Genomic DNA, 12,943 nt, shown 5'->3' with positions numbered 1-12,943 from the left:
GATCTATCCTGCCTCCACATTTCCCTGAGCAGCCAACAATTGATAGGCTGACACAGGATGAGTAAAAGTGTCAGCATCCAAGGAAATGTTATCAATTACAGCTTTGTAATATTGCTGAAATTGTCTTTCCTTTTCAACATCATCCACAATCATTGACTCACTAGCAATGGCTGGATCCACCCTTATTTCTCCAGTACCTGCCTTTCTCTCATAATCTCTCTTTTGTTGCATCAGGGTCTCACCCTGACTTCCCACCCTCACACCCTCACCTTCACCTACTAAGGTGGGACTCCTCTCACTCACTTTTATCAATCCTGAATAAATGGATTGTTGATTTTCACTCTTTTCCTCTCCTTTTGCCTGGGAGCAACCCAGTCTCTCACTCAATACACTCTCCTCTCTCAGTCCTAAGAGTGACTGCACAACCACTAAATCTTCTGCACTTGAAATAGTTAAAGTTTGAAGTTGTGCAAAGATACTCGACGGATAAGTGATATCCGTCGAGTGAGTGGTAATGCTATCCGACGGATAACTGCTGTTAGGCTTATCCGTCGGGATACAATCACTACTCGACGGATGAGCAATATCCATCGAGAGAGTAGAAATGAATGAGGTGGGAAGAAAAACTATTGTTGACTCTGTGTTGATTGAAGATATTTGGGGCACAGATGTCTCAATAGAATCTGAAAGAATTGGCAAGTGAGCCAACAAATCATCTAAAAGATGATGCTCACTTGCACTAGATTTTGGCTTCCCCAACAGAGTTAAAGAAGGGAAATCAGGAATTGAAGTATTTATCATATCCACTTCTAGAGAGTTTGTTGGTGAGTATGGTGTTTCAGATGCTTCTATTATTAGAGATTTTGGCTGTGACTCCACATTTATTGGAGCCACATCAAACTGAATTTGAGAAAGTGCAGGGACTGTGTCTTTAGCACCAGTTTGCACTGTGTGTGTGCCCTGTGCATCCCCAGAGGTTTTAGATTTTTTCTTTCTTGTGTAAGTTTGGGGTGAGCTTGTGTCCCTAACCCTTTTGGCCTGTACTCTTTGCTGAGAGCTATGTTCAATAACTGCATCCTTTTGGGAGGATGTAGCTAGAAGTGAGCTAGAAGTGCACACCCCACGTTTAGTTATGCACTCTGTATTTTAATTTCAGACAAAATTGCCCCTTACGTCTTTGTTCTTTTATTATCTTAATCTATTTCATACTCATATTTTTTATATATTTTTTTGTATGCACACATCTAACTTTATTTTAACCAATATATATATATATATATATATATATTCTTTTATTACTTAATTTTTAAATTAAATAATGATATACATTAATTCTAATAATATGCTAGTATTTCCTTTCGTTCATGCATTAAGTTCTGAAATGGCTTAGCCTCTATATTCGCACTATTTGACCCGGTAAAACTTAAAAGATTTAATTACTTTTACTAAATACATATATTAAATAACTCAATTTTGACATCAATAAGAAGCATTTATAAGAAAAAAATTATTTTAACTTCATTTAACTATTTGAATAGTAATTTATTTTTCATAATTTTATATTATATGTATTAATGTTGTAATCACCTTAGGAAAATTTACGATCAATTTGACTTTAGATAAAAAAATAATTATCGTAGGATAATATTAAAGATGTGTATAAATATATTTAGAATATGTACAAATCAGCACCCTTCAATAAGGGACCCCAGTTAACTAATCCCCAGCATGATGCAAAGTCTTCTTGACGCATATTGTGTATAGTCTAAGTTTTTAAAAACATATCAATGCATATAATTTTCATGTTCAATACTCCCTCCGTCCTATATTGTTTTTCCTATTTTAACTTTCGTTACTGTATATGTTAAACGATTGACTACTAATTTACGTCTAATCTATAAGATCAAACATAGTCATTAGTGATTTTATTAGATTCGTATTTATGAGTACTTTAATATAATGAAATTTTTATATTTAATACTAATACGGTATTAAAGATATTAACAATCAAAAGTATGCATTGGCAAACATGTCCAACACAAAGAGGAAACTTTTTTAGGGACGGAGGGAGTACTAGACTTGCTTTTTAAAATTTATCATTTTAAAATTAAAATCTTTTCTCATATAGTAATTTGATTTATCAATAATTACTTATGCTATAGCACTATACAAATTTATTATTATAATTTGATAATATTTTTTAATAATACAACTATGCATTACTAGATATGTATAGGACTTAGCATTCAGTCGGTTCGGTCCAGTTTGGACCGAATCGAATAGATTATAAACCGAATTAACACTTTTTTGTGGAACCGAACCGGAGTTCCAATTTGGACCGGTCTAAAACCAAACTGAATTAAACCGATTTATTCGGTTTGGGCCCTAAAAACCGAATTTTTAAAATAAGCTTGTATCATGACTAATCTAATTCGATTTGCATAATATAAAATCCTTTAAACAATCATAGAGACATGAAATAGGATTTTGACTCTTAAATCTAAATGAAAAAGATAAGCTCTGGAGTCTGTCCAACCAATGACCATTAACTAATAAGTTTATAAACTGTCGAATTTTAAAAAGTAGCACATGTGTTCAGTACTACTAGCTCACAGATTAGCCATTACATGAAATTAAAATGAAAATTTTTAAGTCTTATACTTCAAGATAGTTGACTATCAAATTTTCAACTACTGCAATTCTCTGGTTATACTGTCGTTGCTGCTTCTTAGACTTCTGCAATTTAGTACTGGTCCACAAAAGAAATAAGCTACCGGTACCACACATCACATATTTTTAAAACAAAAATATTCAATTATTGGTATACATAAATTCAGCTACGGAGCTAACAAAAACAAAATTTAGCTACCAAATGGTTTGACTGACTACCTCTTATATACTAGGGTCTTGGAGAACTTCTGGAGTACTTGAAGCACTTATACAACGATCCTCCAATATACATTCATGAGCTTGCATTATCAACTATAATTCCAAACACTTTGGAAATTTCCCAATCTTTCAAGATCATATCAATGTCCCAAGCTAAGAGCTCACCCTTGTGACTTTTTATATGACAAAAGTTAATTATTTTTTTATGCAAGTTCCAATTATGTGCTCATTTGAAAAACTTTAAAATAAATAACTTATAACTTAAAATGAATAAGAGACTTGAATGTAATAAGTGGATAAATACTTATAAATTAAATAAATGTTTGGTTAAACGTGAGAATTTTTTTACTTTAATAAACTAAAAAAATAAATTTTAAATATAATTATCTTAATTAATAAATTTTAAATTAGAAAAGACATGTAAAAACATAAATTTTAAAGTAAAAGTTAATAAAAAAGTGAAAATGTAACGACCACATAATTTTAAAGCCAGCTTGGTTATTTTTTTATTATTGTTTCATAAGAATGATATGTTCCGGGATAAGTAGGTAAAACTCGATAAATTTGAGATTTATAATAACAGAAAAATATTTGGCTTTATTTAGAATAAATTATCTTTTATGTAAGTAATTAAAATTATCTAAATGATTGTTTTATTCTTTTATTATATTTAATTTTTAATTTATTTAATGATATTCGGTAGAACCAAATTATCTTTCATATTTATAAATTATTATTTAATTGTTTTCTATTTGAAAGGAATGATTTATTTATATATATTTATAAAAGAATATTTAATTATTTTCATTTATTTCATTTCAAAATTGAGATTTCTTTGAAATACTCTAGAAACTAGATATTTTCTTTAAGAAAAATCTAAATGATAGATATTTTATTCAGAACTATCTAAATTGATGATATTTACGCTAGGATATCTTTTGAAGTGAACTTTAGAGCTCTCCACGCAATTCCTTTTACAAAAAATATAAATATCAAATATATACTAAAGTTTCAATTAGTTTCTTGATCATTCTTTTTTATATATATGTAAGTTATTATCTCTTATAAATTAAATTTGAATGTTGACTAAAATAAATTAAATATGTTGTTCATGTGATTTGGGTACCTTATATTTTCTCTAGAATTTAATAAAATATTTAATATTTATTAAAATTTATAAACAAAAAAAGTTAAATAAATAGATAAATATTTATTGTAAATTGTTAAATATATCATTTTATTGCAATAGTTAAGATGCAATGTCTATAATTCGATATTTTTTGGCATGAATCATTAAAAACTAAAAAAGTTAACATTCGTACGGGTGGATCGTTCAAATTATAATTTGGATATCACGGAACTCGTAACTTTGGACATTAACGGCCAAATCCCTAAATCCAAAACTTAAATCATATATTTTACACAAACATTTAAACAATATAACATATCATTGATATAAATTTTACAAACATATATTTTATGCCACTATTTTTCAAAGTAAACACTATGTTGTCGTCCGAAACACATAAAATATTTATAGATTTAGAATTAAATAATTATTGATTTATTTTTTGAATAAATTTCAAGTCAACCTTTATTTAACTTTTTAAAGTTAAATTTGACCGGTGACTAAAATAATTTTTATAAGTTTTTTATGTTATTTGGTTTTCCAAAATATTTGTTTTTAAATTTAATAACTTATTTAATATTTATTCAAATTAATAAACAAAAACAGTTAAATTTAAAATTGACCACTAGTAGTCATATTTATAAATATGACCGTCGTCGGTCATATTTGTTTTTTGATAATTTTGTTTGACTTTGGCGGGAATTTTACCGCTAAAAAATTTATTTTAACCCCACCTAAATATAATCGACTTCGGTCAAATTTATACTCATCAAATTTTATTCCAACGGCGGAAGTTTCCCTCTCATTTTTTTAGAACCTAAAAAATAAATATGATCGACTAAATTTGACCGAATATAAATTTGACTTCTTTCGGTCAAAATTAAGTCTTGACTAGTTGTAGATAAACGTTTGACTTTAAATTTGACCACCTTGGGTCAAAATTGAGTCTGACCAACTATAAATCAAAGTTGACCGTAAATATGATCGTCGACAGTCAAATTTAGCCGCAGTCATATTTAATCGGTCAAATTTACCCTTATTTTCTTATAGTAAACAAGACTTGGAATTTGAGATTAATATCTAATTTTCACGGAAGTTGGGGAGATCATTAATCTATTCTACTAAACTGGAGTGAACAATAGTAAGGTAATACTACTCTCTACTCTAATTTTCTGATTTGTTTTATAGAGTAATTAAAGTTTTGATGAATATTGGTGGGGTAATCATTATCCATCTTCATATATTTAGAAAATTTTAATTTTAGTTGATTAAATGTGATTCCATGAATCAATATGTGTTAATATCTATATTATCTATACTATATTATAATAGACGAAATATTAAAAATTTGGTAGTGGGTCAATCAGTACTTACTGAAATTACTTCATTACCCTTACTTTAATATTTCATTTTATCATATTAAACTTTTTAATATTAACTTTCTTTTTAAGAACCCTTTTAAATCTATATCACCGCTAGCCCGTTCTTTACTTCTTGGTTGTTCACATCAATCGAAGTTATTCCCCAATTTCATAGCATCGTCAAATCATATCCCCTCCATTAGTGCCAATTTCTTTAGATCAATATTTTTTTAGTAGTACATAACATGCTTTTAATATTATTCTATGCATACATACAATATTATAATATACGTATTATTTAAAGTTCGGTTATTCGGTTCATTAATTTTAATTTTTAATTGAAATTGAAGTCAATGACCTCTATCAATTTAAGTTCTAATTCATAATGAATTATGTATCATTCTCTTCTCTTTTTCTCGAAGAATTTTATATTACTCTAATTAATATTCAAATTAATTTTTTTCTACTAACTTAAATTATAATTAATATTGAGATCTATATTATTTTGATTATTGATAAATAGTCAAGTTATTTTACTAATTAAATTTTTAATAAATTAAATTTTTTAAAAAATTTAAACAATATTTACTATAACAATTAATTTAATTATTAATTAATTAAATTGTATATATTATCAATTATAGATATCTATATTTGTACTACCAAAAGATAATTTGTCGCTCACTATAATTGTCTCAAGTTAAAACAAACCAATCTACACTTTTCATACAAGTTTAAACAAAATTATTATCTTGACACGAGTTCAAACAAAATTTAAAGAAAATTAAATATAATTAAGTGAATTAAATTGGTATAATGTACCTTAGACCAAGAAAAAATAACAGATATTAGTGATCCGGTTAAAAAATGTTATAATATTGAATCGAATTAAAATAAAATAATATATACTTTTTATCCAGACTAAAAAATATATTATAAAATTGATCCAAATTAAATCAAAATTATGGTCAAAGATAACTCGACCAACTATTCTAATCATTAATAACCAGATAATCACCTTCTTCACCTAAAACACAATACTTTTTCAATTTTTTCTAACAAAAACCTTCATTCTTTCCAAAAATAACATGCACAATTCTATTTAACAAAATAAAATATTATCATTATCACTATTAATAATCAACCAATTACTCTCTCGGTTGGACTTATCTTGTACATCGAAGGACAGGTCTCGACACGTATTTTGACGATTCTTCAATGTATATTTCTATAAATTATTTTAATTTTTTTTCTTCAATATAAAAATTTAATGTTTAAAGTTTAATAAAAAATATTATTAAATTTATTGTTTAAAATTTAATATTTATACGTCTTCAAACTGACCCCGAAATGAAAGTTTTTGAGAATATATACCATATGAACATTAACATTAACATGCTTATATCACACTAAATCACTAATAAAAAATTACTTTAATCTCCGAGTAATTTTATCGCATAAATTATAATCACCAAAATTTTCATATCAAATTTATAATTAGATATAATAGTAATTATATAAATTAGTAAAGCATTTAAATATTACCAAAAATCCAAGTAATTGTAAATTGAAATATCATAATTAAAATACATGACCTATTTAATTGGGCCAGATATATATTTTTCAATATCTAATTACCGTGACAGTGTATAAATTTATTTATTTTAAAATCTATTTATTATAAATAGTTATTAGAATATAATGAAAGATATATCCGGTTAGGGTTTTGGTCCACAACCCCGGGTGGTTAACCACCTTCCGCATTAAGGCATTGCGGTTTCATTGCACCATACGCAATGAAACAATGCTGCAGATACTGTCGCATTGTTTCATTGCAACAATACTGCCGCATTGTTTCATTGCAACCGCACAATGAAATAATGAAGCAGTTATTTAATTTCTTAAATAACAAAAAATTATATTTTAATGATTTAATTTGTTTCCGATAATAACGGAGTTAAAAAGAATATAATTAATTTTAACAACCACTTGTTTCTATATTTACTAATTTTATTACTACTTCCCATTTATATTATCAATTGTATAATGAGTTAAGAATTTAAAATTTAATTAGATATATAATCGGAAAAATAATTAAAATATTAGTTTTAATGGAAAACATAAAAACCCGCAGATGATAACTGAAATATATGCATGTAGTATTGCTATGATTGTTTATTGATCGAAAGGTGTCGTCTTCGGAGACGACACCTTTCGATCAATAAACAATCATACTTGTTTGCCTTAAACTTTTTTGAGTGAATTCTAATTAAACTCTTTTAATTTAATTTTAAATATTTCAAATTTATGTATAATAACACATTTGTATTGTATAATGAAGTTACACTGAATAAAAAAAATTCTATACAATTTTTCCATTTAAAAAAAATAAAAATAAAATAATATAAAAATCCCCCCCTCCCGAAATGTGTCAATGCGGGAGGTGTAAACCACAGCCACAATATATTTAAAACACGTTGGCGGGAGGTTGAAGAGCCACCTGTCGCATTGTTTCATTGAGGGAGTCGCAATGACACAATGCGGCAGGTGACCGAGTTATTTTTATATAGTTTGTTACCAAGAAATTTCTAACATTTTAGGGGCTAAGTTTTTTTTATATTTTTTTATAGGTAAAGAAAATTCGATAAATTTCATTTTTTTAGTTTTTCACATTTTCAATTTTTAGCATTATATTTGTTTACTATAAATTAAAAATTGATAAATTAAATTCGACAAGTACAAGAAAGATAAAACATTAAATAATTTATTTCATTCAAAAATAAATGGAGTACATTCAAATATTTTCTTAAACAAAATACATAATAACTTAAATATTTTATTTCGAGGAGAATGATAAGATTTAACGGTGTTGGAAGAACCGCCTTTATCACCCTTATCGTCGTCCTTTTTTCTCTTCAACTTTTCCGCCTTCGCCTCATTTTCCTTTTTTTCTCTTGCGCTCAAGCGCCATTTGAATACGGTGGAGAGCTATTGTGATGTCTTCTTCTCCTTCGGGACTGTCGTAAACCACACCATCGATAATTATCTTGTTATTGTCCCAATCATAGTAGAAAACCATTTTTCGGAAAATAAAGAAGAGAAAGTTGAAGAGAAAATGTAGAATGAAATAGAGAAGAGAATGTTGAAAAGAAATGAGATTACAATAGCTATTTATAGGCTGAGAAATCTGAATTTTAAAATCCAAAAATTAAATTTAGGCACAAAAAAAATATATTACGGAAGCTGAGGGGGGGACTGTTGACTAGTCAGCCGCAATGACACAATGCGGCAAGTACAACTGCCGCATTGCTTCAAAGCGGCAATCGCTACTGCAGTAATAAGGCAATGCGGTGGGTCGGTCAAACTTTTGACCAGTCAATCTTTATTAATATTGGCACAAAAATTGATATTAATTTAATATTTGCACAAAAATTAAGTATGAATTCACAAAAAAGTATAAAATTAATAATATAAATTTAAAAAACAAAAATTAAGTATAAATTCACAAAAATTGATATTGATTTAATATTTGCACAAAAATTAAGTATGAATTCACAAAAAAGTATAAAATTAATAATATAAATTTTATTATTAAAATTGATAATTTGATTTCTTAACTAAAATAACTCATATGATAATTTTTAAAAACATAAACTCCCAAAAATTCGTAATAATAAAAATTCAAAAATACTATTCTAAAAAATAATTAAAATTAACTGCATCATTGCTTCAAAGCGGCAAGCCTTACTACAGCAATGAGCCAATGCGCTGGGTCGGTCAAACATTTGACCAGTCAATTTTATTAATATTGGCACAAAAATTGATATTGATTTTATTATTAAAATTGATAATTTGATTTTTAACTAAAATAACTCATTTGACAATTTTTAAAAACATAAAACTCACAAAATTTTGTAATCATAAAAATTCAAAAATACTATTTGAAAAAATAATTAAAATTCAGAAATACTCTAATTAAAATTCATTTTTAATTAGAGTACTCACGCATTGATTCATTGCTGGAGGCCGCAATGCGTGACTGCGGGAGGAACTCTGCCATAATGGCTCCAAAATATGGTTGGTGGTTATATTTAATGGGTCACTCCAGTAATGTTTTATTGCTGGAATGTTTCATTGCTGGAGACAGTTTGTTTGATTCAACATTTACTTTCTTATTACTCATTTTACAATTTACAATATACTTTCAACAATTTCAAATTTACTTTCAATTTACTCATTCTTGAAGGTGATCTCAAAATGTTAGTTTTCGATTGTTGATGGCTTCTTTTTTATTTAAAGCTTGTAGTTCCTCTTCTAGTGAAAATGATAATTACGATTATTATACCCCCGTTAGACGAAACCCCGTAGCTCGTCGTAAGTTATTTGTTGATGAAGATATTGTAAATCTTGATAGTGATGATAATATGAATAATGTTGGTGGTGATAATATTGATGTTGATAATGTTAGTGTTCATAATGTTGATAATAACGTTGATGGTGATAATGTTGATGATAACGTTGGTGGTGATAATGTTGGCGGTCATAATATTGATGATAACGTTGGTGGTGATAATTTTGACGGTGAAAATATTGATGACGTAAAAGATGAGAAAAATGTTGAGAAAAAGAATCATGGATTTAAGAATAGTAACGATGTTGTGCCTTATGTCGGCAAGATTTTTGATACATTGGATGATGCGGAAGCATTTTATAGGAATTATGGTCGAAAAGAGGGATTCGAGATAATAATTAGGAATACTCATAAGCGAACAAACATAAATGAACCATCATACCGTTTGTTTATTTGTCGAAAAGGTGGAAGGGTAGGAGCGACGACGTTGGATTTTGGTAAAGGAAAACGAGTTAGAGAGGTAATTCCACAAACGAATTGTGGTGCTCGAATGCGTGTCGTTCACAAAGTGAAGATGGACAAATGGCAAATTAGTTCGGTGGGTTTAGAACACAATCATAAATTGGTGTCGCCGGAAAAAGTTCAATTTTTTCAAAGATCACTCAACATAGATCCTATGACGCGATCATTGATTGAGTTGTTTAACAAATCGGGAATTGAGACGAGCAAAGTAATGAAGTTTCTTAGCAAGACAAAGGGGGTGTTGAAAATCTTGGTTTTTCTAATCAAGAAGTACGTAATGTCATACGTGATATTCGGCGCCGAGTGTTTGATTCGGGTGATGCGGAGTGTGGATTACTTTTGCTACGAGAACTACAAGAAAATAGTTTTGGTAATTTCTTTTATCGGGTGGATGTTGGTTTTTCTAATCAAGACGTACGTAATGTCATACATGATATTCGGCGCCGAGTGTTTGATTCGGGTGATGCGGAGTGTGGATTACTTTTGCTACGAGAACTACAAGAAAATAGTTTTGGTAATTTCTTTTATCGGGTGGATGTAGATGATGAGAATCGTGTACGGGGTTTGGTGTGGGTTGATCCTCGGTCCATGAACGCGTACAAGAATTTTGGTGATGTGGTTATGTTTGATTCAACTTACCGTACGAATAGGTATTGTATGCATTTCATACCTATTACGGGTGTAAATCACCATTATCAAAATATACTATTTGGATTGGCACTTGTAAGGGATGAGACTGAGGCATCATATAAATGGGTTTTGAGGACATGGTTGGAAGTCGTCGATAATAAACCGCCTCGAATAATTATTACTGATCAAGACATTGTATTGGGAAATGCCATTGTCGAGGTCATGCCTATGCCACAAACAAAACATACATATTGTATATGGCATATAAGTAGTAAGTTTCCCGAGAAGTTGTCTTATTTGTACATAAATTATCCGGAGTTCAAGACAGAGTTTAATGCATGTGTGTACAAGTCGTTGACACCTACAGAATTTGAAGGTAGATGGGAGCAATTAGTCGAGAAGTACGATCTTGAGGATCATGCTTGGTTAAATGACATGTATGCTATTAGAACTCAATGGATTGGTGCTTACACGAAGCAACATTTTTCCGCCGGCATGACTACAACTTCAAGAAGCGAGTCTATAAATTCTTTTTTTGATGAATATGTGCAATCATCTACCGATTTGAAGGAATTCATTGAGAACTCCCAAAAGGCTTTGGAGACACAATATCTGAAGGAGGTTAAAGCCGATTATGACAGCGAACAATTGGAAAGGAGATTAGTGTTGTACTCATCCTTAGAAATGCATGCATCCGAAATCTACACGAAAGAAATGTTCAAACGGTTTCAAAAGGAGCTTATGAAAAGTACATGTTACATCGTGAACAGTGTCAAAAACAATGGAACTTATATGTCAAAATTGTATTTGGTTGAGAAGGCTACCCTGCCGGAGAATTGCAGAAGAAAATATCGAGTGACAGTTTTCATGTACAAAAAAATTGAATGCTCGTGTAAGAAGTTTGAACATTCCGGGATGATTTGCAAACACATAATCCGTTATCTTGACAAAAAACAAAAAATCAAGATACCGAAAAGTCTCGTCATGGGTAGGTGGACAATGAACGGCAATAAAATTACGGGGCCTCTTCCATATGCTCCTCCCGGTATTGGTAATGATGTTGCGTCACAACCATTTGTTGGATTTTAATCGCAGCGGAGGCATGGTAAAACACTTTTACACACATAAAATCCAAATAAAAGCATATAAATCGTGGTAAAAACGTAGGGATCGATTACTAACCTTTAATATGCGATCCAAAAGCAACGTTCGGAGATCCTTAGCAGCTGTTCCTCAAACGTGAAGCACTCCACCGGTATCCACCAAGAAAACGACGTTAAGGAGGAGGAGGAGGTGGAGAGAATTTGGTTTTCTAAAACTTTTGGGTTTTTGGGTTCTAATAAAAATAGGGTCTATAATAGTATATTTATAGGCAAAATTTTCAGCTGAAATTTTCCCATAAATATTATTATTATTATTATCCCATTTATTATTCTCATTAATAATTAAAACACCTTTTAATTATTAATCCTTTTTCTAACACTTTAGAAATAATTCTCTCTCTTGATTTAATTTCCAAAAATTAAATCCTTTAATTAATAATATTAAGAACTTTTCTTAATTAATTTATAATCAATTAAATCTCATTTAATCAATTATTAAATTTGCCAATTAATTATTTATTATAAATAAATAATTATTAGCCATTATTAATTAATTCCTCCACCATTAAATCATTCTCTTTTTATGGTGTGACCCTGTAGGTTCAATATTAAGCCGGTAGTAGAAATAAATAATAATAAAACTATTTTATCATTATTTATATAAATTCTCTAATTTATTAAATATGATTAATTAATTAATCACATTTATTCTACATCGTGAGGGATACTTCTCAGCATATCGCGACTATCCGGATAATATGAATTCACTGCTTAGAATACCAAGAACCTATTCAGTGAATAGTTACCGTACAATAAACTCCTTCTACCCTACAATATCCCGATTAAATACAAGGCATGGATCTCGTGTCAAGCCTATCTAATTCAATCACTTGCTTACCATTTACTATGCGTAGTTCTATGCAAATTAGAAACTCCTTTCTAATTTCATTTACTCTGG

At 29.2% G+C, this 12,943-nt stretch overlaps 1 protein-coding gene across 1 annotated transcript; it reads left to right on the top strand.

The window, feature by feature from the left end:
• Positions 1–9,410: 9,410 nt before the first annotated feature.
• LOC141695831 (protein FAR1-RELATED SEQUENCE 5-like) lies at positions 9,411–11,971 on the top strand. Its single transcript, XM_074500042.1, has 3 exons — positions 9,411–9,525; positions 9,679–10,328; positions 10,478–11,971. The coding sequence occupies exons 1-3, from the start codon at positions 9,411–9,413 to the stop codon at positions 11,969–11,971; spliced, it is 2,259 nt and encodes a 752-aa protein (XP_074356143.1).
• Positions 11,972–12,943: the final 972 nt, after the last annotated feature.

Source organism: Apium graveolens, chromosome 11 (assembly GCF_009905375.1).
Source record: "Apium graveolens cultivar Ventura chromosome 11, ASM990537v1, whole genome shotgun sequence".
Lineage (NCBI taxonomy): Eukaryota > Viridiplantae > Streptophyta > Magnoliopsida > Apiales > Apiaceae > Apium > Apium graveolens.
This window is presented reverse-complemented; position numbering and strand designations above follow the sequence as displayed.

Excerpts from the sequence above, each read along its gene's own strand:
- LOC141695831 (XM_074500042.1), top strand. The coding sequence starts at position 9,411 with ATGCGTGACTGCGGGAGGAACTCTGCCATAATGGCTCCAAAATATGGT. Across the intron at positions 9,526-9,678 it reads ATGTTTCATTGCTGGAGACA|CTTGTAGTTCCTCTTCTAGT; the intron begins GTTTGTTTGATT and ends TTTTATTTAAAG. Across the intron at positions 10,329-10,477 it reads ACAAATGGCAAATTAGTTCG|CAAGACAAAGGGGGTGTTGA; the intron begins GTGGGTTTAGAA and ends GAAGTTTCTTAG.